Source organism: Nipponia nippon, unplaced genomic scaffold (assembly GCF_047370975.1).
Source record: "Nipponia nippon isolate SJK-2023a ecotype South Korea unplaced genomic scaffold, ASM4737097v1 scaffold_1, whole genome shotgun sequence".
Lineage (NCBI taxonomy): Eukaryota > Metazoa > Chordata > Aves > Pelecaniformes > Threskiornithidae > Nipponia > Nipponia nippon.
This window is the reverse complement of record NW_028262290.1, coordinates 19,587,117-19,609,349: the sequence shown is the minus strand read 5'-3', so window position 1 is coordinate 19,609,349 and position 22,233 is coordinate 19,587,117. Positions and strand designations below refer to the sequence as shown.

Sequence of the window (22,233 nt, the reverse complement as noted above, 5' to 3'; positions counted from 1 at the left end):
AGATCGTATTGACCTGTGCAGAAGAAAATTACTTGTTATGGATGACCTGCAACCTAAATGTACTCGTGGTATGCTGTGGTAGAGCACAAGTTACAGCCGAACACTAAAGTGGCTTTCTTGTCACTTTGTCACTTGCAGGTTCCTGTGCTACCATGCCCATTTACAGCTCTGCAATGGCTACCAGCAGTGGCATCACTACACAACAGCTCCTTTCTTATGAAGGCTGATGTTGTGAACATAGGGGAGTGATTTAATCACTTACTTGTATTAGTAAGCTTGTATTTCTAGCACAAATTCTTCTACTTCCTACAGTTAAGAAAAAAAAATCTTCGCACCTTATACTCGTTGCATAGGCAGTATAATTGGAGGAAAAAAAAAGTGTCCTCCTGTTAATAAAACTAGTGTGAAAATTCCCAATTCAGTTAACAGCACTTCTCAAATTCCATTTTTGTACACTTAACTGTATGTACTTACAGTGGAATTCCTCTGGGAAAAGTGTGCAAGGTAAATATGCAGTAGAAGACAACAGTGCGTTAATGAAGAAGAGTTATTGTCTGCTGGAAGGCAAGGTGGGTGGGAGGAGGGGAGTCTATGAGGTTCTTCTGTCCAGCTCAGAGCTTCAGTGAATACCTTCTCAATCTTCTGTTGCGTGGATGCTGTTATCCCTGAATTCATGGGTTGTATGGATTTCTTCTCTTGTGACAGATGAGTGAAGGTGGCAGATTCTGTGCCAGAGACTTGTTCCCGGTGTAGACAGGGCACAGCAAGTTGTAAAAGAATGGGGAGAGGTGGGGGGCTATCTGACTAGATCATCTCTGCCCACAAAAATAGAATTTTTAACTAAGTTGTAAGTAGACTCTGACACAAGTTTTGCTTAAAAGATAATTCTTACTGTCTCGCTTTCTCAATTACTTATCTTTAATGGCCTTAGTCAAGGAGAAAAGTTTTTAGAAATGTTTAGTATGCTTGTCGTATTGCGTAAAATCTTGCACAAGTCAACTGATTTGACAGCAGTTTTCAGATATAAAATAAGTCCTTGAGAAATGTTACATTTTGAAATACATGCCTAAGTGTTCTGGCCGGAGTAGAATGGATGGCTACAGTCTGTGTGGACCAAACGGTGGTATGGCAACCAACTCTGCTCCTATACACACCTCTAATGTATCTGACAGTGGATGGGAGACAAGGAGAGTCTGTGAATAAGCTTTAGTAACCATCTATCTGTGTTTGTCCTTTTAACGGCACTGATGAGGTAATGAGGTACAAGTCATAATTCTTTCCCTATTGCTGACACAGAGCAGGGAAACCTAGTATCTGTTGCCTACTTAAGGTAAAACCTGTTGGAAGCTACATCTCATCTTTTAAAAAAACTAGTTCAATGCTTACTATTATTATTTCTGAGACAATGTAAAATAGATGCAAATAAATTATTTATTAAAAATAACAAAATATGGGCTAGTTAGTAAAAAGTTATAAACAAAGCCCCTGAATACATCATGGAAGCACAGCTGGTTTTTGAGCTGTCAGCCATTTTAAAAGCCGTTAGGTACTGCCACCTTCGTGCACGTCAGCCTTCCTGCAGTGCTTTTCCCTCTCCTGCTGTGTACTCACGCTGTTTTGTTGTTCTTTCCTCCCGCTACCTGCCTGTGCTTGAGCACAGCTGCTCTAGGAATTACTCCCATCTCCTCTACCATGTGCTGAGGTAATGCCTGTAAGGATACCGTGCTCTTGTATGTGGTATCTTGCATGTAAAAACCCATGCACTCGTATCTGTTTCATCTTTTCCCTCTGCTATATTATCTTTTCTCCTTCCTATATCTTGATTTTTATCCTCAACAAATGTGATTTTTTTTTTTCCTAACCCTTGTATTTAGCTGTTGTTCTGTCATTATCTTTTCCATCAGTTTGAGTTCCTTGAGGGATCTTGTACACCCACTGGGTTTGCTGCTTTCCCTCCTGCTGCCGTAGGCTCCTCCTTTTCCCTCTCCATACACTGCATGTTGGCCGTGTTCGTTTGTTTTTGTTTTTTTTTTTAATGAAAGCTAGTGATTGTCTTTGCTGTTATTCTTGACTATGGAGGACTGACCTGCCAGGAGGACTGAAAAAGCATCCTTACCTTGACTGTGCTATAGTTGTTTATGTTTGCAATGTCCTGTGTTCATTTGCCTGAAGAGTTTTGGAGTAAAATGTTCATTTATTCTTCTCATGTAGGACATATATAAAACAGTGCTTTCATTTTAGTATGTTTCTGGAGGTTGGGATTTAGGAGAGGTACTTAATTTGGGGGGAAAAGAAGGAGAAATGAGTAAGTAATGAGAAGTTAAGAGCAGCCTTGTGAGAGGGTAGACATAAGTAAGGGTGCAGGTGAAATCTCTGGTGGGGAGGTGGGCAGTGCCTGTGCTGCAGCATTTTCAGCACTGTGGGGGCATGTTGGGTACCTCTAAGCTGAATATTAAAGAAAGGCTTTTTTGTTCCTGCGTTAGAAAGGAAAATGCTTAGAGGATCATCGACAGGCATTGCTTCAGCCCAGGAAGGAGCTGACTTGGTTCCTATGCTATCCTGTAAGTCTGAATTCAAGTAGACATTTGCTATTTCACCCTTAGCCGGTGAGCTGCATGCCCTCCTCACCTGCATGCTTTGAGACAAGACTTTCCAGTGCGGTATGGGTGTGGGTATGAACATTTTCTAAACTCAGAAAACAAGGATAGTTTTTATTGAACTGTTTGGAAGCTGACGGTCCTCCCCTAGCTACTCTGTACAGCACCAGTGGGATCCAGGTGAGACATGACTAAGACTAAAGCCAAATATTAGAGGGAAAAAAATTAAGATGGTATGTCTGCAGCAACAGCTGGCATATCCTCCGTGGATCGGGGAACAAAGGCCAGTCCCCCGAAGTCTGGGACTGGAGCATTTATCGTGGCACTTCAGCCCTCTTCTTACAAAGGGCACCTTGAGATGCCTATGTCCTTGCGTATGGAGGACTGTTGTGGTTTAACCCCAGCCCGCAACTAAGCACCACACAGGTGCTTGCTCACTCCCCCCAGATGGGATGGGGGAGAGAATCAGAAGAGTAAAAATGAGAAAACTCGTGGGTTGAGATAAAGACAGTTTAATAAGTAAAGCAAATTAGGAATTCATTCCCTACTTCCCATCGGCAGGCAGGTGTTCAGCCATCTCCAGGAAAGCAGGGCTCCATCACGCGTAATGGTTACTTGGGAAGACAAACGCCATCACTCGAATGTGTCCCCCCCCCTTCCTTCTTCTTCCCCCAGCTTTATGTGCTCAGCATGACATCATATGGTGTGTGATATCCCTTTGGTCAGTTGGGGTCAGCTGTCCCAGCTGTGTCCCCTCCCAACTTCTTGTGCACCCCCAGCCCACTCGCTGGTGGTGTGGGGTGAGGAGCAGAAAAGGCCTTGACTCTGTGTAAGCACTGCTCAGCAGTAACAAAAACATCCCTGTATTATCAACACTGTTTTCAGCACAAATCCAAAACATAGCCCCATACTAGCCACTGTGAAGAAAATTAACTCTATCCCCTTCACAGCCAGCACTAGGAAGAAAGGTGGAAGCTTGGAAGTGAGCTGAATTTTGGGTAGAGATCAGAACAAGGACTTTTATCGGGAATGTGATGGGAATTTTGGCACCTCTCACTGAGCATAGTTAAATGCCTTATGAGAGCTGAGCAGACAGTAAGATTTTTAAGGGCAGGAACCAACTTTGACATTATTCTGGTGTTAGCACCTTATGTCTTAAACAGCATGTTTAAAAACACTGCTGTTAAATGGAGCTTGCCTGAAATATGGCTTGAAATAAGTTCAGTCTATTGAAATTTTAAACATAAGTTTAGGTTTGTGCTGCTTTGTTGCCTGCTTGCTGCAAAAGAAACCTGGGCAGTCACAGGTGAATGTCTCTCCTAGAACTGAAGATCACTTTTTCCTCTAAATTATGCTCCATTTCACCACCATTCAAAGTGAAGGTCACTTAAACAATAGTGGGTGTAAAAGAGAAATCCAAAATTGTAATAAAGTTGGTAACATCGGGTATAAAATATTGCTCTCTTGGCCTTGAACAGACACACTTTGAAGTAGGAATAAGGCATTTTCTGTAATGTGTTCCAGTCCCAAGACGAGTTATCTAGGAATGATGAAATGCCATGGTTGTGCAAAATTTAGATTAGCACCCCTCCCAAACTATTAATTTTGGCCCTTGTCTCCATGTAATTAAAAGAAAAAGCTTTTAAAAGTGACCTTTGGGCAATATGTATTGCAGTAGTGTCGCAAGGCAAGCCAGCTGGCCTGCAGGAACCCAAGAAGGCAGGAGAGCATGGAAGAGGAAGTTACTGGCAGAGAAAGTAAGATGCTCTCATGGCCATCTTTGTAAACTCTTGGGGACTATGTTACATCAACTTGTCTGTTAGATTTTTCTTCCTTAATATAACGCTTAATGAACCCTCCTGAATCTTTGTTGCGAACACAAGTAATTCAGAACCCAGGCATCACAGGGATGTGAAAAGTCTCTGAGTCACCTCTCTAAGCATCAGTGTCTATCACCCTCTTGAGTGTTGCAAATGCTCCCTGCATGCTGGCCAATTATTCCTCCTCCTCTGTGGCTTACTGACAACTCCCTTCTTCCCAAAAGCTGCAGAGCAATGCATGGCATTGTTTGGCTTGACTAGACCTCTTCTGCTCTGGGTTGCACAGCGAAATACTACATTTGCTTTGCAGGAGCGGAAAACAGGAGGCCAGTGAGGTTTATATGGCCAGAGGTGTTGCTGAAAGGTTGGGTGGAGCCAGACAAACCCCACTGGTCCATCTCTAGGGTAGTGTTGCTCTCCTCTGATCTATGTACAGATCTCAAGTTTTAGACATGGAGAATTCATGGTTTGATGGTCACAGTGGCATCTCAGTGTGCACACCGGGCCTGCATGGCTCTCGGCTGGGTTAAACAAGGCCTTCTGGACTTCTGTTAAATGCCAGGAAGACTAATGCTCTCCTGGCAGTGCAGAAATGAGAAGTTACAAGCTTCTAGAAGATCGCATTGGGTTAAAGATTAGGTCACTTGCATCTGTTAATGCAGCATGGGTGCGGCGGAGCAGGTGGCATGCACTCTGGCTGAGTGCTTACGCTTGGAGCTGCACTTAGGTTTCTTCAGTCTAACTCTGTTCTCCGGGTCCCGACGGTTCCTTATGGCCTGACACAGTGCCTCCTCCCGCTCAGCCTGTGCCTGACAGCTCAGCTGAGAGAGGGTATTTTTTATAGCTTTGCTTCAATAAAACACTCGCGCATGTTTAATATTTTTAACATGCTTTACTGAACTTGTGATTATAAAGGTAATTTACAATAAAGCAATTAAATAAACAATAAGTTAAAACACAATACATTTATACATAGTATTTCAAAGGGCTCGAATGTCTATCAGGTTCCAATACATTAAGACTTTAAAACAACGTTAATATTCAAAGTGTATCCACGCCTATACTTACCATTGTAACATGTTTCAAGACTCCCAACAACGTACGTTTTTGGTTACAGTCCCCGTATACGCACAAGACCAGTGAAATGCTCGAGCAATTGTACGATTGAGAAGAGCACTACACGAGACAGGCACGAATGATGTGCTGGAAGCTGCCTGGGGAATATGGGTTTTACCTCTAAACTGAATTGACACTTCAGACAACAAATGGAAAGTGCTAGCATGCTTTCTGGAGTACATGTGGGAACAAGGCTCCATGTCACTTACTTACTTAATACTGTAGTTTCACAAATGTTTTAGGTTAGTGCTGCCTAAAGAAATACCCCACCTTTCTCTGGCCATTTGCTCCCATGTGCACCTCACACCACCCTTGAGCCAGTGCAAAGCACTTGTACCTTTGCTCAGTGAACCAGCCAGGGAAACTGAGCTTAACGCTAACGCAGCAAACAAACATGAAAGAGCACTAGCTGTAATTCTCCTTTATTTCCCTGGTCATGTTCACCGTGCAGATGCGCTGGCACCAGAAAGACACCAGCACAGGGGAGGGGGACAGTGCCTGGGAGCAGGAGGACTATTTCTGTAGGCAGCAGTACTGTTAAAAACACCAGTTAAAAACATCTTGTGGAACTACAGGGTTCAGCTTTTTCATTTTGAAACAAGGAACATGTTTTCGAACCGATTTATAGTGCAAATCAAAGAAGCAAAAGCAAAATGATGGACTCTGCCAGAATATACAATAACTTTATCTCATCCCTCTTTGTCTTTGCCCAGGGAACAGAGTGGACTTTAGGTTTTGATATTGAAGGGTGTACGGCGTAAAGAGTGCAGGGCCACCAGGCAGCAACCACGAAGCAATGCTCCGATATTGTAAATGGGATCTGTTCCTCCTCTCTGAGTACTGAAAGCCCACATGATAGTTGGTACAACTGGGGCGGCTACAGCCAGAACATCTCTGAGGAGACTGCTGCTCCAGTATCTCCTCTTTATTCCTGTCTGAGAGAAAGTATTGACACACCCAAAGGCTTCATCATCATAAGGTTCTGTGAAATCAAGTTCTTTCATGAAATGCTTTTCATTAACTCCGCGCTCCACCTTCCTGCATGGAGACTCCATAGGAGACAAAAGGATGGCAGAGTTTGGATCACTTGGAGTTAAGTCCACTATGATACCAGAATCACTGAAGCTTCCAAGAGAAAATTGACCCAGTTCCTTCAGTGAAGAAGGTGGGCTTCGAGGACAGGCATCTTGAGCTCTGAAGATGTTCTGAATGAGCTGCTCCACATTTAGGCTATATGGCACCACATCAGTCTGGATGGCCTGTTCCACCATCACATTCCTGCTTTTCTCCTCCTCCTGGGAATAAGTTAGTTTTTCATCCAGAACGTTTTCAAGCATCTCGTTATTCACAGCAGAACTGGAGAGAGCTGGATCACTCAACTCAGAGGTTTTGGTGGTCAAACTCTCTTCAGATGAATCAGTCCCATTAGCTGTGTCCTCATTAAGAAGCAGCCCACTATCTGCCACCTCCTCCAGAGCTTGGTCCTCTGTCATGAGGCTGTCTGGCATCATGGCACAGAACGCTAACGGCTTCCCCTCTGAGTCACACGTGTACTCCAGGCACTGTTCATCCCTCACAGAGCTGTTCTGAGCCATCTCCATGCTCTGCAGCAAAGATTCCAGTTTCTTGTTTTGAATGTTTATGTCCATGAAGTATTTCTGAATTTTTTTGTCTTTCTCAGCCAAGCTGTTTTTCATGGTTTCAATAACCTGCTTGAGTTGTTTAATTTTGCTTCTTGCTTCCTTTAAGGCCAGCTCTGCCTCCACACGGTTACACTCTTCTTCAATCCAGTCTTCCCTCATCCGTCCCAGCTGAGCTTTGAGCTCTTCTATTTCTGTTTCCCTGTAGCAAAATAAAAATGTTGTAACACTTCTGCTGACTGGTCAGTTAAGGAGTCAACGCGGGGCTCCACCGCACTGGGATGGCTATGCTGCAGAGATGCTCCAAGAAGGAAGATAATTCCTCCACGCACCATTTGCTGCTGCCTCTGAGAGAGCTGGCAGAGATTTAAGCCAGCTGCCAAGACATGCCAGCGGATTGCTAACTGGAGTCACCGACCTCACCACACAGACAGCGGCCTTGTGGGCTGAGCCATGATCCCGGACATTTTGAGGCAGAAGCGGTGTCCTCTAGGTTAGATCCACCAGCACAGCGCTTAACATCTCACCTACTGCCTCGTCCTGGAGCAAACAAGAAATAGCTGCCTGGATGCTTCCCCTGCGCCTGCCAGCAGCTCGTCACGTACAGCCAGAGCCAATGCTGGCTTCGGACAGCAGGATGGCTTGGGGCTGCAGGCACCTGCCTTGCTTTGCCCAGCATGGAGCCAGAGGCTGCTGTCTTGACTTGCAAGCAAGTGGGGAGTGGGGGCCCCTACATGAAATCCAGCCCTTGCAGATGCAGAGGTCGGGCTATCCCGAGCTGGATCAAGGGCTCCCTGGGACTCTGCCCTGGGGCTCCATTCAAACGGCCCTTTGTGACCGCTTGGGTTGTGTGCTGGAGAACCAGCTCTCAGGGCAGTTTTAGTAAAAGAAACGACATTTGTTGCTGTGCAATGCACATCGTGACTTCTTTGCTCAATGTCCATACAAAGGACTATTGTGAAAAATTCAATATCTAAGCAACAAAAACACAAGCAGGCACACTGGTTTGTGTAAGAGCTTTTCTTTCATTAGTGGAGAAGGGGGGCATTTGTAGTCATATTTCACTGAGTGAGGTAGAACAGGAGACTAAGGTAATACACACTGGCAGGTAGAAACTGTTCTGTGTATAAAAGGTCTCAATGCTAAATCAGATGGGTAAAAAATTATCCTTTAAAAATATTCTATTGGGAAAGTTCAAAAAAGGGAAAAGAGACAGCCATATTCATAGCTAAACTGCATGGTACGTATTCACTGAGCACGCTATGAAACCTGAAATATCTAAAACCAACCTAATCAGACTAATCATGTTTCAAATTTCTTAATGAACAATTTATGTGGTCAAGAAATGAGTAAAAATTTCCAGGTTTTCCACCCCTAAATGCTCCTGAATAAATCTTTCTAACTCAGATTTCTGCAGTGAAATATACCTTTCTTTAAGTTTGCTCTCAGACTCCTTCAGCTTTGTTTTCAAATGCCGTACTGTAACTTCTTTCTGCTGCAGAGGAGTCAAATACTGCTCTGGATTTTGTGGCTTAATGCTGTGATTGTCACCACAAGAATTGTATCTCCCTGATCGCCTGAAAAGAAAAAAAAGAAACCATCACATAACATCAATCCTACAGTTCTTCAGTCCTGGCAAAAAGAAAAACATCCTTGACTGATACGAAGTTTGACTCATTTGGGGCTCCTCAGCATCCACACAAGTGATTCCCTCTGGCAAAGCAAAGTACTTGAGGAAACGGCTGAATTGTGGCTATAGTGCAAAATTTACTATTTATTGTACTTAGTTGCAGTGCCATTACATCAAATGAGACATTTGACTTTAAAATACCTAGCCATCCCCTCACCTGAAATGGGTGGTGTGCCCAAGAGCAGGCAGCTAGGCCACTAGTAAGGGCACCCAGCTGTAGATACAGCCAGGTAAGGTTGCCTACGGACCGAGTTCAGCTCCACACATGAGTTATGAAGCTAAGCATGCTGAAACCTAGATTCATCCTATCTAGCTTTAGTTGTGTATCATCTGACATGCTTGGCCGTTGAGTTGCCTGAGAGAGAGAGAGGAAAACAGCAGCAGCGTGGTGGCTATTTCTTCTCTGCAATATGTGTCACATGCTCTGGCAGGTATCCGTTTTCTTTCCTGTAGAGGAAACTGTGCTCCTTACGGAGGTGCCTGAGGCTGGGCAGGGTGAATTTTCACCTGAGTGTATAATGTTTCCTATACTACCCCACCCAGCTCTCTCCAAAGCGAAAGGACCCTTATACGAAAGAACCAGTAAATCCCCATGAGAACTGACGGCATGAAACCACATGGAGGAGCCTGCCTTGGAGTGAAAACCAACTACTAAGGGCTTGGACTAAAAGTAACCTTGAATTTTACCGTGCTGAAACAATAAAGCTTTACATGGGATGGAGCACCCTGTTGACTGTTGAGCCACCAACATGAGGAGCCACACCTATGCTGTGGAGCGAGATGACCTGCTTGGCAACCCAGACAGCTGATCCCACGTTACAGTGCAGAGAAGGTAAGCCAGTGCGCTGAACACTGGGATGCTGACATAAAGACTTGCCTCATCACTGGGCTGCTGTCGCTTCCTTTGTATGAGCCTGAGTTGCTGCTGCTGGCTGAAGAAGCCCTGTAACTCTGATGGATGTTAGCAGGACTCAGCTGGTTTTTGCACAGTGTTGTCAAAGGGTCCTTTTCACGGGAAGCAGGTGGGCTGGCTCCAGACTTGTAGGATAAGGATCCATTATTCCGACCATAAGGGCCACGACTGGAGGGGAACCAAAACGGTTAAAGCGTATTGGATTATCCTCATCATGCAACCTGTTATGTGTCTTATTTTACACACGAAGTTGTCTAAACACTAAACCAGACAGATAACTGTGAGTAGCTGGGAAGAAAGAAAGTGCTGAAGTCATCAGCCACTGCACGTTCTTTCACTGACTGTGGGGTGCTCAGTCTGAATTACGTGATCTAGGGAAACCTTGGCCATTTTCACATGCCTCTGTGGATAGCACAGTTCCCAGCGACTCCATCAGACCGTCCACGTTCCCTGAACCTCTGACTCCATTAAGTAATGAGAGGATTGCAGCCTGGACTAGTGCCAAAAGAACCACGTTTCGGCTTTCCCTGGCCAGGCCTGCGGAGAGATGCCCAACCCTGGAGATCTGCTGTAAGACTGCTTTCATGCTCCTCAGCCAGCAGCCCGAGGGATCACAGCGTGCAGTGAAAACAGATTTTGTTTCAGCCACTGTTCTTTTCTGCCTTTGGCATACTGGGTGCTTCAGCTGTCACTGTCAGCTATTCATTTGCTTAGATATAGTTTGAACCCCAGTGAGAGCAAGCTGAAATGGTATTAAAATAGACAAAGGAAAGCGTGGCCTTTTCTTTCTTCCTTCCAGTTTCCCTCATACATATCTACCTTTCTTTTCCCACTCTTCATTAAATAATCTGACTGTCAACTGCGTGTGCCTGAAAGCATTTGGTATCTGCACTGCCCAACAGCTGCCAAAGGGCTGGGGAGCTCTGAGGTCAGCTTCTTGAGGTGCCTTCCTCGCTTGCTCACTTGGTTTGCCCTCCTGCACTGCTGTGCTGCTACCCTCATCCTCCCATGGAAGTTGTTCTTCTAAACTGTAATGAAAGGGCAGGTTTCAAAAATTACAGAAAAAGGCAAACCCAGCCAGCAAAAGAGAAGGCTTGAACATAAAAATTTAAATACCACAGAATTATGAAGCAAAATCTCTTCTTAAAATTGTTTGACTTGGTTTCCTCCCTTCTCTGAAAATGGAACAGTTTATAAGGAACAGATGGTTGAGTGGCTGCTGCAAACCTTCATCACACTGCTGCGGTTTGGGTGATTTTATAATTATTTTACAATGAAGCGCAGGACTGTGGTTTGTGACAACATTGAAATGTTTCATAGTGAGTTAAGTCAAACAGTTAAAAAAGAACATATTGCAAAGGAGACATCTCCTTCCACTTTGTACAGTACAGCACCAATGCTGGTATGAGGCAGAACTTGCACAGACTGTGCATAATACAGCAAAGCATTTGAAGAAGCATGATTATAGAGGACTTCTGTCCAATTAAGTAGGTCAGTACGCTCTAATTTAAACTTGTATTTAAATACACAATAATACATGAAATGATACATAATCTTACTGAAAGTAAGGTGATTTTAGGGCTTCTTATTACACTTAGTACTGTTTTTTCCCACAGCCAGTACCTTTACTTGTTAGATTTAATCTAGAGAGTGCTTAAGTAATGTTTATTTTTCTAACAGCCTCACGATACAGATAGGAAATTGCTCATTAAGCATCATTCTGCCGATCTCTGTACGCTGTGACCTTGGAGACGTTGGTGTGACTTAAGCGTACGGGTATCCCGCTGCCGCTCCCAGCCTGCCTGCCAGCTCTTCCACAAAGGGCAGGAAACCAGTCCTGTCAGTCTGACCTCTTTCCGCCTACTCCAAAAAATGTAACCAGCAGGGATTGCGTGGGCAGAGCACAACGTGCACTGCTCCATCCAAGTGCCCCCGTATTCGCAAGCTGTCTGGATTTGCATTTCACGCATGATAGGGAGAAAACTTACAGAAATCCTTCATGAAAGGTTCATTTAGATAGATGACTATGATGATTTTTTTTTTTATTTGCATATAGCTTTAGTTATATAAAGGTTGGGCAAGGGTGTTTAAGAAAAAAGTGTCACAGGCAATATTGTCTGCTTCTTCCTACAAAAAATAACGTCATGATCTGGAAAGGTGCATGCCGAGCTGACAGTTCATTACAGAGAGAAAACAAAGTGGTAACACCAAAAGGTTAAGGTTAACTGGTTAGAAGTACTGCTGTTAACTAACATATACTCAGTTGTTTCCTCCAGCCGATGCCTTTTCTGCCTTACCTGATTATATCTCCCACACTTGTTATGAATAAACAACAAAAAAATACAAGTCAGCTGATCTGGCATATTGACAATTTTTGTGTTCCAAATACAGCAATTTTGTTTCTGTCTCATATCACAGTTCTCATCAGTGTAAGTGCTGCCCAAAGGCACAGCGTTACCCAAAATGTTTTAAAACTCACAATACAATATTAGCTGCAAGATCTTACATAGTAGTCTATCTTTGCATAAGCAACATTTGCAATATTCAGGAAAAATTGCTTTGCTTACTTGCGAGAAAAAGAAGATCTTTTGCTTCCAGCAGCAGACATATGGACTTCAGGCGCTGAAATACTGCCCGTGCTGCTTGAAGAGCTAAAATCAGCTTCACTCCCTGGAAAGGAAAAGGGAAGAGTGAAAACATGATGGAAATTATAACTCAAAGACTGTTTTCAAAATAACAATGAATCACAAGCATCCTTCCTTTGTCCATCCCGTGTGAATTTTAGAAGTTGCATGAATTTTCAAACATCCCTGAGGACGAGCGCTGGATTTGTTCCAGATTTTCAACATTTCTTCAGAACTGGCACTTCAACAAGAGAAGAAAAAAAAAAACATTTGGACACAAAACGCTCACGCTACAGAAGCCATTTTAGGACTCGACTAGGAACATTTGTTGTGACAACCTGTTTGCTTTCTCACAGCCACCAAGACATGAATGAGGCTGCTCACGTGGCTCCTTCAGGAGCACAGTGATTAGGAGCACACAATTGTAACTGGAGATTTCTCTTGCTTTAAACCATATGAAAATACTACTTGCTGGGAGGAAAGCTACTTCTACTTTGGTTTCTAAGATGATGTACACATGCATGTATATATGTGTAAATGTGTATAGGCTATCAGGGTATATGCATATATATATGTACACAGGTATGCAGGTTTTCATGTGGCATAGAAGCATAGCGAGGCAGCTCTAATTGCCTTAAAATAATCCAATAATCACATGTGGCTCTCAAGTGCTTCTTGGGTGCTAAACCACCTATCTGATTATTGTCTTCCTATGGATCACAGCTTTTATCTCCCAAGCTCTGGCATACACAAGGAAAACTGCTCTCATTTTTCTAAGGTCAGCAGTAGGCAGAAGTACTAAGAAAGTCTTATCATCTGGAAAAAAAAACACGCTAAAGTTAGGATTTTTTTCAGTCTGTCACTGAAATGGCAAATGTCCCAAGCCATATCCAGGTCTCATGCTGCAGAGCCACAATAATGGATGGTGACTTTATCTGAAGATATGGAAATAATTTTCCAACATCCTTTAAGCAGCCGGTCAGGGGGAGCATCTCTCACCTGAGAATTTCTGGGTGCCGTCTGATGCACAGACACCCCCAGCCAGAGGCTGCAGACTTACCACAAATCCCATTTTTGCTATGTTTTCCACGAGGGGGAGATGGAGCTGCAGCTACCATCATCCCCGCCGCGGCAGATAAACCTTCAAGTGCACAATCTCTCTTAAATCCTTTGCAGAGCTGCTGCTGATGGGCACATCTTGCACCCCTGAATACCTGGGACTGGGAAAAGGCCTTGTCAGAGCCTGTCTTCATTGCCTTAAGGAGGATGAGACATCCAGCAACCATCCTTTGCAACTCTTAGCAACCGGTCTTAGGATCAGACATGTTTGGATTTAACCCAACACTTTCCCAGGCTCACCAGGTCTGAGATCAGCCCCCATTTCTCTGTGCCTCTGGTTCAGCCCAGCCCAGAATATTCCTCAGCCCAATTTCAAAGTGCTCAAATGCAAAGCTTAGCTCTTCAAAGGGGTATCCCAGGGACCCAGGTTTATCACCTCTAAGCAACTCCATACCCAGTACAACACCCCTGGTAATCAGACCCAAGTCACCACCGCTGTAACCAGATCAGAACTGCGTGCAAGTTTGCAAGGGGAGGGAGGGAGAGCAGCAAAGCCGCTTTGTTTCACAGAGTATTTATATCACGTCTACAGATGCAGATGTCAGTGACCCTCTCCTTGGGGAAGCAAAATGACCGTGGGACATGATGTCTGAAGCTGCAACAGAGTTTTCCTGATAAACAAAACATTCCCATCTACGAGACTAAAGTACACTCCGAATACTGTCTTGGTACCACACTACTTCCAAATCTACTTTTCCAAACAAGACCCAAACAGGCAAACACGTCACGTGGATGTCATACCTCCGGTGTTCAGGCCCCCAAAACATTCCTGCCCTTGCAAGACACCAGCAGCTTTCCAAAGCCAAGTCCTGGCTGCGGCACAGAGAGCAGGAGCCCTAGCCGATGCTCATCTCTGCTTAAGTAGACCACATCGTAATCAGGTCGCGCTATCAAAAGCATCTGAAGGAAGCAAGGCTTAATAATCACCTCTCCCTGACCCACCTGGCTCGGAGCGCAATGCTGGGAAGGGCTGCCAAGCTAGGCGCTGCCGGTAAGAGTTATCAGAGCCTGAAAACACAACCACCTCCAAGGCTGAGATTTCTGAAAGACTGAACTGCACCTGAGACCACGAACTGTGTTTGCGAAGCACGAATTAACCTGTCCAGCCCCAATTCTGGCAACAGCTACACACAAGCTTAACGCTGAGCACAGGAGACTACTTATGTTTAAAATTAGACATCTGGCTATTTATAGGATCTTTGAGAACATTTTATAAATTAAAGGGGTCACTCCTAGTAATGGTTCCAAGTGTGTTAGTGATGTTCAAGCCAGCTTTGCGTGTAGCACAGCAATGTTACCAGGAGACTTTAAAAAATATTTTCCCCCATTTGGTAGAGATCTCTAAGCAAAATAACATGGCATCAATCCATAAAATATCAATTGCAACATATTCTCCTGGGTAAGTGTGACTTCTGTCTCACAAATGTCTTAACAAGGAGGGGCAACTCCTTGTCTAGCAGCAACGCGGGCAGGAGCCGAACATGACCTCTCATCTCTCCTAACACCACTCTTCAGAGTGACAGCTCCCTAAGGACGCCCGTTGACTATTTCTGCTGCTGTGACAATGTGACGGCAAAAGCTCATACATGTAAGCCTCAGAACAGCCCACTGATTCAGCGTTAACCATGAGAGAGGCTGACATTTCTCAGAAACATATTCTTTTGTCCTAACTGGCCAGAACGCTTGTTTAGCTCTGATCTGAGACTTTCCTGTTAAGAGGACTGTCTTACCCACCCTTTCCTGCAAAAGATGCTACATGTTGAGCCACTGGCTTCAGCGGTATCTCATCTGAAATTCATTCATACATATTCTTCCATGCTCCAGCCACTCAGTGTCTCAGCAGTAACAGCCTGCCGGCAGGCGAGCTGACTCGGGAACATGCTCTGATGAAAATGCTCATGCTGCACATACGGCATCCGACGCTGGGAAGCCCATCGCTCTGGCCTCCCCCCACCTCACAGCAGGCTCCGAGCAGCAGCACACCCACGCCACGGGAGCGGAGCTGCGCACTGCTCTGTGCAATGGGAAGAACAACACAACGATGGCCAACAAAGTACTGTAACATTTTCCAGGATTGCTCCTTGCCTGGAATGGATATCTGAAAAGCAGGAGTGAAATCGTGCAGCGTCTAGCGCCATCCCTGTGCTTTAATGCTCAACGGGCAACAGCACCGAGCTAAGAGCGCACTGCAGATAGCATCACGCTTTGTGCTGCCTTTTAGCTTTCTTGCTGCCCTGACGGCACCGTGACAGTCACCGAGCTCCAGCTGACATGGCGGGGAGGAAAAGGGAGCCTGCAACCCCGCGACTGCATGCTGCCCTGCCTGTGACAAGGAGCGCAGGCAGCGTGGGCAGGCACAACCCAGGCAGGGGCAGAGAGGGCAGCGATGGTCCGGCAGACGTGTGTGCTCATCTGCGCCGTGGGTCGGGGACCACAGCTCAGGGGGCTAACACCATCCTCCTGCAACACTGCAATCGACTGGGAAACCTCCTACTAATTACTCATGGGCAAATTTTCCATCCTGTATGTGATGCAAGTACAAACTTCGGGGCAGGATTGAGGAGAGGAAGAAAGAGCTGGCTGTGCAAGGGCAGGTACGCCTCCAGCCGGCACTGGTGCGTGTTTATCCCATTCCTGCAGTGCAGCTGTCGCGCCCACATTTTAGGTATAGAAAAGCTCTACCTTGAACTCTGCTCTCTTCACCGCCTCAGCCGTAGTGCAAGGACAATGACACAGTACAGTGACCGTGTCACACATTGCATTCACAGCTTTTACAGGGACATTGGGCCTCCCGGGACAGTATGCAAGCACAGAAACATGACGTCATGTATGTATATATGTATACAGAGACAGTATATACATTTCTTACACAGAGTCACACAGTAACCCCACATGCACACCTGGAGTATGGCATCCCAGTCTGCTATTTCTAGGCACTACACATGGTTGGATACCTTGTTGTATGGTCTTCTGGACTCAGTATTAAAATTTTTTCTGCACTTCAGCATTTAATCTTTTTTCTTCTGTAAGAATAAAGCTCAGACATTCTTGTGTGCATTTTATTGTCTATTTGCTCTCTAAATAGTAAGATTAAAATATGGAAAAAAGAAAAAAGTTCAAGTAATATCCGTGACAGGAACACTGACAGCTGAGCAGCAGAACTGGATTCCCAAAACTCAGGATGCATATGAGCTTATTAAAATTTAGTCTTTTTGTATAAGTCTTTCCTATTTGCAACTTCACCACTGTTTCATAGCTGCCAAAGTATATAAACCACAGCGCTTACCTATCTTCTGACTCCATAAACATGACCTCTTTTTATATATATATCACCCTTGATGCTAAGTTTTGCATATAGTCACCCAGTGAAACAGAGCTGTAAATAAAACAGTGCTGACAGAGACTGCTTGTCCTTAAAAAGTAAAGCACTTAAAGTTGCTGAGCTTCCTTGCCTTCAAAAGCATCCTGTTATACGGCAACAAGACCAAAATATGCATACATGTTCACCAGCCCCATGGAGCAACTAGAGGAGTTAAGTGGCACGCTGTTTCTATAGATAGCTTTATTTAGAGACCCCAGGGGAAGAGATAGGGCCTGGCTGTGTAAAAAACTTCAGCAAAGCCATTAGAAGCAGCTGGAAAAGTAGAGAGAATTCAGTTGTAATGCCCACTACTGAAAGGACCTGTATTTTTAAGATATTTGGTTTCATTTATCTTGAAACCTTTAACTCACAGCTACGTGTGTTGTTCCAGTCTTTAACAGCATAAGCAGTATATTTCCAGGAAACACTAATGCTGCTTCTTTTCCATTTAATACAGGGTTGTTCCTGCAAGATTGTTTTTGTACACAAGCAATTAAGGAAAGAAAACCACACTGCTCACATGCACTAACAAACGTAAGAAAAAGAAGCTGCAAAGAAGTGATGAAGTCTTGCTTTAGCATTTCAGGCTTTTCTTCAGATAACACACTTAAAATTGACCCATTTCAAGGGCAAAGTCTCCTAGTGGGAAGTGTACTCGATTCACAGTGTCAAGCGCATAGCTGACAGTGGGTTTTGGTTCCAGTCCCTGGCGTTTGACTTATTACTTGTTTGACTTGCTATTACTATACGTGAGACTCTTGTCTTGGACTTACTTTTATATTTCACATCAAACAGTAACTGGGTAAAAGCAGATATAACCCCGGCAGCAAGAAACAGGACACCGGACTCTCCTCCACGTGGACTGCTCTAGTCTTTGGGTGACAGAAGCTGCTCCCACATGCTCCCTCTCTGCCCATGTCTCATACTCTCTACCACCATGAGGTCTAAAGCCAGTGGAGGAAGCTGAGGATGACCAGTAGGTCGCAGAGGTTCAGGAACTCTTATGAGAGGTGTGGATTTGAACTTCTTTGGTCTAAGGAGAGCGCTGAGCTCTCATCTTTTCCTCAAGCTCTAACTGCTCAGCTATGACACAAAACAGGTAGGTGGCTAAGTCTGGGAGACAGGTGCTCCTCTCTGGCATCTCCTGTGGACTGGTGGAGGTGTGCTCCTGCCTGGCATGCTCTCTACTGTGAATCTTGGATTTTAGTACCCTCTGATTTTATATGCAGTTTGGTGATCAAGCTCAGACTTGTAAGTTGTGCTCCCAGATTGATGGCGAGAAGCTGGGCACAGCAATGCCTGGCATGGTCAATCCTAGGGGTACCAACAGGCATCCCCTCCCCTACCGTGCTGCGCTGGCCAATGAAGCCATCACTCCCCACTCTTTGGTGGACATCCACCCGACTGCTTGCCAATGCTCCCTCATCAGACAGATCTGTTAATCGCGTTTCAGCTGATTGCACAGTCCAGTAACAGCTGGTAACTTGAATAGCTGGCAAAGATGCAGTCAGAGGGGATGTGGAGCAAAACTTTCAGTGTGACTCTCCATAAATTGTTCAAACCTGCTGGGTGAGGAAACTTCCAGCTCAAAACCAGACAGAAGACTTTGGGGAAGAACTGCAACACAGATCCTGTTTCCCCACGTTCGGATCTAAACTTGATTTTACAAATGATCCCCTCAGTTCAGACTGCTGGTTGTGTGATCTAAACTAATTATTTATCTTGATTTTTGCTCATCTTGGTTGCTTACTCTTCTTACTTTGGAAGAAGGGTTGTTATCAAATAATTAAAATTTATCTCATTAAGCAGTTTTCTGATCTCATCTAAATACTATAGTTTTGGTAGCAATCTGAACTACATTAATGCAAATTATAAGCACTGCAGCACTCAAAATGAATACAGAATGTGACTTGTGTATGCTGTGAAACCACAATCAATCAAGCTCTTCTCTAAAAACACAGTCACTACAAACTAATTACTGATATTGGCTGAGAGCCATCACGTATATTCTGCATATCACTATGATCTGGGCTTGTGTTTTTCTTAATTGTTTTTAATTCATGGATTTGTAGAGCAGCCACAAGCGGATGTTGGAACAGACAAAGAGCATTACAAGTTGGGTTCTTTTTCTGCTTTATATTTTAAGGTGATTCTTCATATAGAAAGCAGCCTGACCTAATTATTTTTTGTGCTTTTATTCGCAGTTTGAGCTGTTCTAACAACACCTTAAAAATGGCTTCCATAAATTTTCTCTTCTCAGCCTGAAATGACCTTTGTCAGGGGGAACATACGTTCACAGCGCAGAAGGGAACAGTCTGGGGAACTTATCTCCCTGTTCAAACAAAAAGGCTCTTTGGATCAGAGACGGAAGGATGCTGCTTTGCTACACGAACCTCAACAGAAACATTGAGACTTTACGTTCAAAAAATACACTGAGAGTGGTATAACATGATACTCAACTTGCATTTGACAGTTTTATAAAATGTATGTGTAAATCCACCTACTTACAAGTATCTTTTATAAGCAAGCATGTAGTGTCACCTCAGGAGATTTTTTTGTGTACCTGGCAGTGCTATTTGGTCTGTTTGAAGGGAAATGGATAGGCTGGTCAGAAGTATTTTTAGGACCTGGAAAATGTAATCTTTGGCAGGGATGACTTAGCAGTACACAGAAAGGGAGCGAACTCCATCACACACTGGGAAAACATCCCAGCCCTCCCGTCACGTTGGTGGCAGAAGTTTAACAAAAGGCTTTGGGAGGCCCCTTCAACACATCTCCGAAATCTGGTTCCCATGCACAAGGCGGAGAGAGGCTGGCTGGTGCACAGCAATTAACTGCACAGGCACGCGTTCACAGCATATACACAAATGCATGAAATCACATGCTAAACCTGATTCAGCTGAAAGCTTTTGCACAGTCACCCTTAATATAAGACATACGGTTTTCATTATAATGTGCACAAAACATTTTAAATCAGTTTGACGTGTTTTCAACTGGCAAAAGAAAAACAATGGAAGGAGAAACATATCTGGGAGGTAACTAACTAAACAACCCTGCAGTCCCAGGATGAAAAGCAAGATTTGTCATAAACTAATCCAATATTTACAATGCACATGTTGAAATGATTACAAAAAACTAATAGAGTTCAAGTGTCTTCCATTGAAAAGAACAGTAAAACCCTACCCAGTATATTGATTGGTTGCCTAAACTATATTTTTTACAGTAATAAAGCCAAGGCAGGTCTGAGGGTACGGCATTTCAAGTTATGACTGCTGTCATTTGCCGATTTTTTTTCCCCAATAGCACTCTTATCGTTAAGAAGCACAAACGACAAGACATGAAGCCTGTGCTTTTTCAGCTTATTAATTCTTGCAGGTTTGTGGTCACATTGTATTCTGCCAACTCTAGCAAACAGTCACAGCCTGCCTGGATTTCGAAAGCCAACAGCTTTCTATTACTTACAGAATTTCAGAAGGGAGAAATAGAGACCTGTGATGAAGTGCCTCAGCGTGGAAGCAGGACATGGCTCGTAAAACTAATAAAATATGAAACAAACCCTGCAAAATATTCATTTCCTTTAAATACATTTTATGTAACGGTATATATAAGATATGCTATTATAAAGTAGGTTTACTATTTTGTTATGTCACACTAAAGGCAAAATGTTTCAAGCTCCTTGGGGAAACGATGTCCACCTTGCAGTGGCAGAAGGCTGGATTTATGAAAGGATGCCAGGTCCCCAGTTCCCCAGAGGAATTTTGGAAATGGCCCTCTGCCTATCTGCCACCTCACTTGGGAAATACCTCCCGTCAGTCTCAGTAAGAAAAGCTTCTCAGCTCTGTGAAACTCTTGTTTCTCGGTGGGCTAGAAGGGAGTCGGCATTAAAAGCACCGAACAGCTGGTACCTGGCTCCTGTCTAAAGACCAGGGTGGGTGTTTCACACTACACCAACTACATCAGGGTCCACACAAAACTGGCCCAAGGAAAGCTCTCTTCTGCTGTTGCTTTACTGGGGAAATGATCCATCTGGGATTCGCAGGGCCAGATTTAGCTTCAAACTGGGAAGAGGCTGCACAGCATCTCCCCATCACACCACCAGCAACACGCACTGCATCCAGCAGTAAGAACTGGATGAGGAGATGGTGTTCCCGTCCTTTCAGCTTATCATGCCCCATGAATCCACTGAATTTGGGATGCCTCCCTGCTACATGGGGGAATCCAAACAGGCCTGAATTTCCCACAACTCCCACCTCCATCAGGAGACCCTACCCAACACCTGCACCCAACACATCTGAGAGAACTAAGCTCTACAACCTAAAGGTTTCGGCAAAGTTGGGCAACCTCTATCTAGTTGCTCTTCCAGCTGCTGGGTTTTATTTTATGTATTGTAATTCTGGTTTATTTATTGGAACAGGGACTGGATGTGCATTTCTCCTTTCTCCTAGTCTCTTCCTGAGCTCAGAATTTTAACTTCAAATGAGAACCAAAACAGAGTGAAAGCATCTAAAACACAGCTTCCCGAGGATTTAGGTATGTGGGTACATAAAAGCAAGTAACATACCACTGCTTAAACAGGCCAAGTGATCAAAATGCCACCGCTATCTGCAAAGACCTGCTTAGTTGTTTATGCTTGAGCTTCCACTTCTGAGCCCAGTAACCACCAACTTACCCCATGTTTTTATAGCGCAGTAAAATCACGTAAGTGAGATTTGCATGACTAAAATAAAAACATTCCCTTAGCCTTCCATGCCTACGTATAAATACAGATATATAAACACAAGGAATATATAGACATATCCACTCAACACTGATCAGAAAGTATTTAAAGTAAGCACTCTGAGGGAAGCAAAAACTTCTAGGTAGTAATTTGGTTACCAAAAAACAAAGTTCAGAAAACACTGAAACTGTTTATGATTTGAAGTCAAACATGGCCAGAAAATGGAAAACCAGAATTTTCTACTTTCTGTTTGAAATGATGCTTTAATTTTGAAAACTGCCAAATTTCTTTTTTCTTTTAAAAAGGGGGAAAAAACATTAAAAAATCTCCCCAAACATTATAAATATTTTAGATTGAATATCGTCTTTGTTCAGTCTGAAACAAAGGTTTTCTTTAATGTTTTGATTCGGCAGCAACCCCCAAAATCAGTTATTTGCATAGCTCCACTTTGAACATAGCAAGATGTCAGACAAAAAAGAAATAGGGGATGTAAAGGAAAATAGAAAAGGAAATAATCTATCAATTCTTGAGTAAACATTGCTCAGAGAACAGTTTAAATCCCAGGATTCTCATTAAAAAGGCATTAATAACCTGGAGGAATTCCAAAAAAGGTCAACAATAACGATAACAGGATTA

The 22,233-nt window shown here is 43.9% G+C and overlaps 1 protein-coding gene across 2 annotated transcripts in view; it reads right to left on the bottom strand.

Moving 5' to 3' along the window:
* Window positions 1-5,282: 5,282 nt before the first annotated feature.
* SYBU (syntabulin) overlaps window positions 5,283-22,233 on the bottom strand; it is a 43,276-nt gene continuing 26,325 nt past the window's right edge. The window contains exons 4-7 of one of the 2 annotated variants that reach the window (XM_087747343.1): window positions 12,344-12,446; window positions 9,741-9,944; window positions 8,601-8,750; window positions 5,284-7,375 (exon numbers count right to left, since the gene is read on the bottom strand). In XM_087747343.1, the coding sequence (XP_087603469.1) occupies window positions 6,262-7,375; window positions 8,601-8,750; window positions 9,741-9,944; window positions 12,344-12,446 (1,571 nt within the window). In that variant the 3' untranslated portion in view covers window positions 5,284-6,261. Of the gene's footprint in view, window positions 7,376-8,600; window positions 8,751-9,740; window positions 9,945-12,343; window positions 12,447-22,233 lie in introns of both variants that reach the window. The other variant, XM_087747352.1, reaches the window with a different exon arrangement.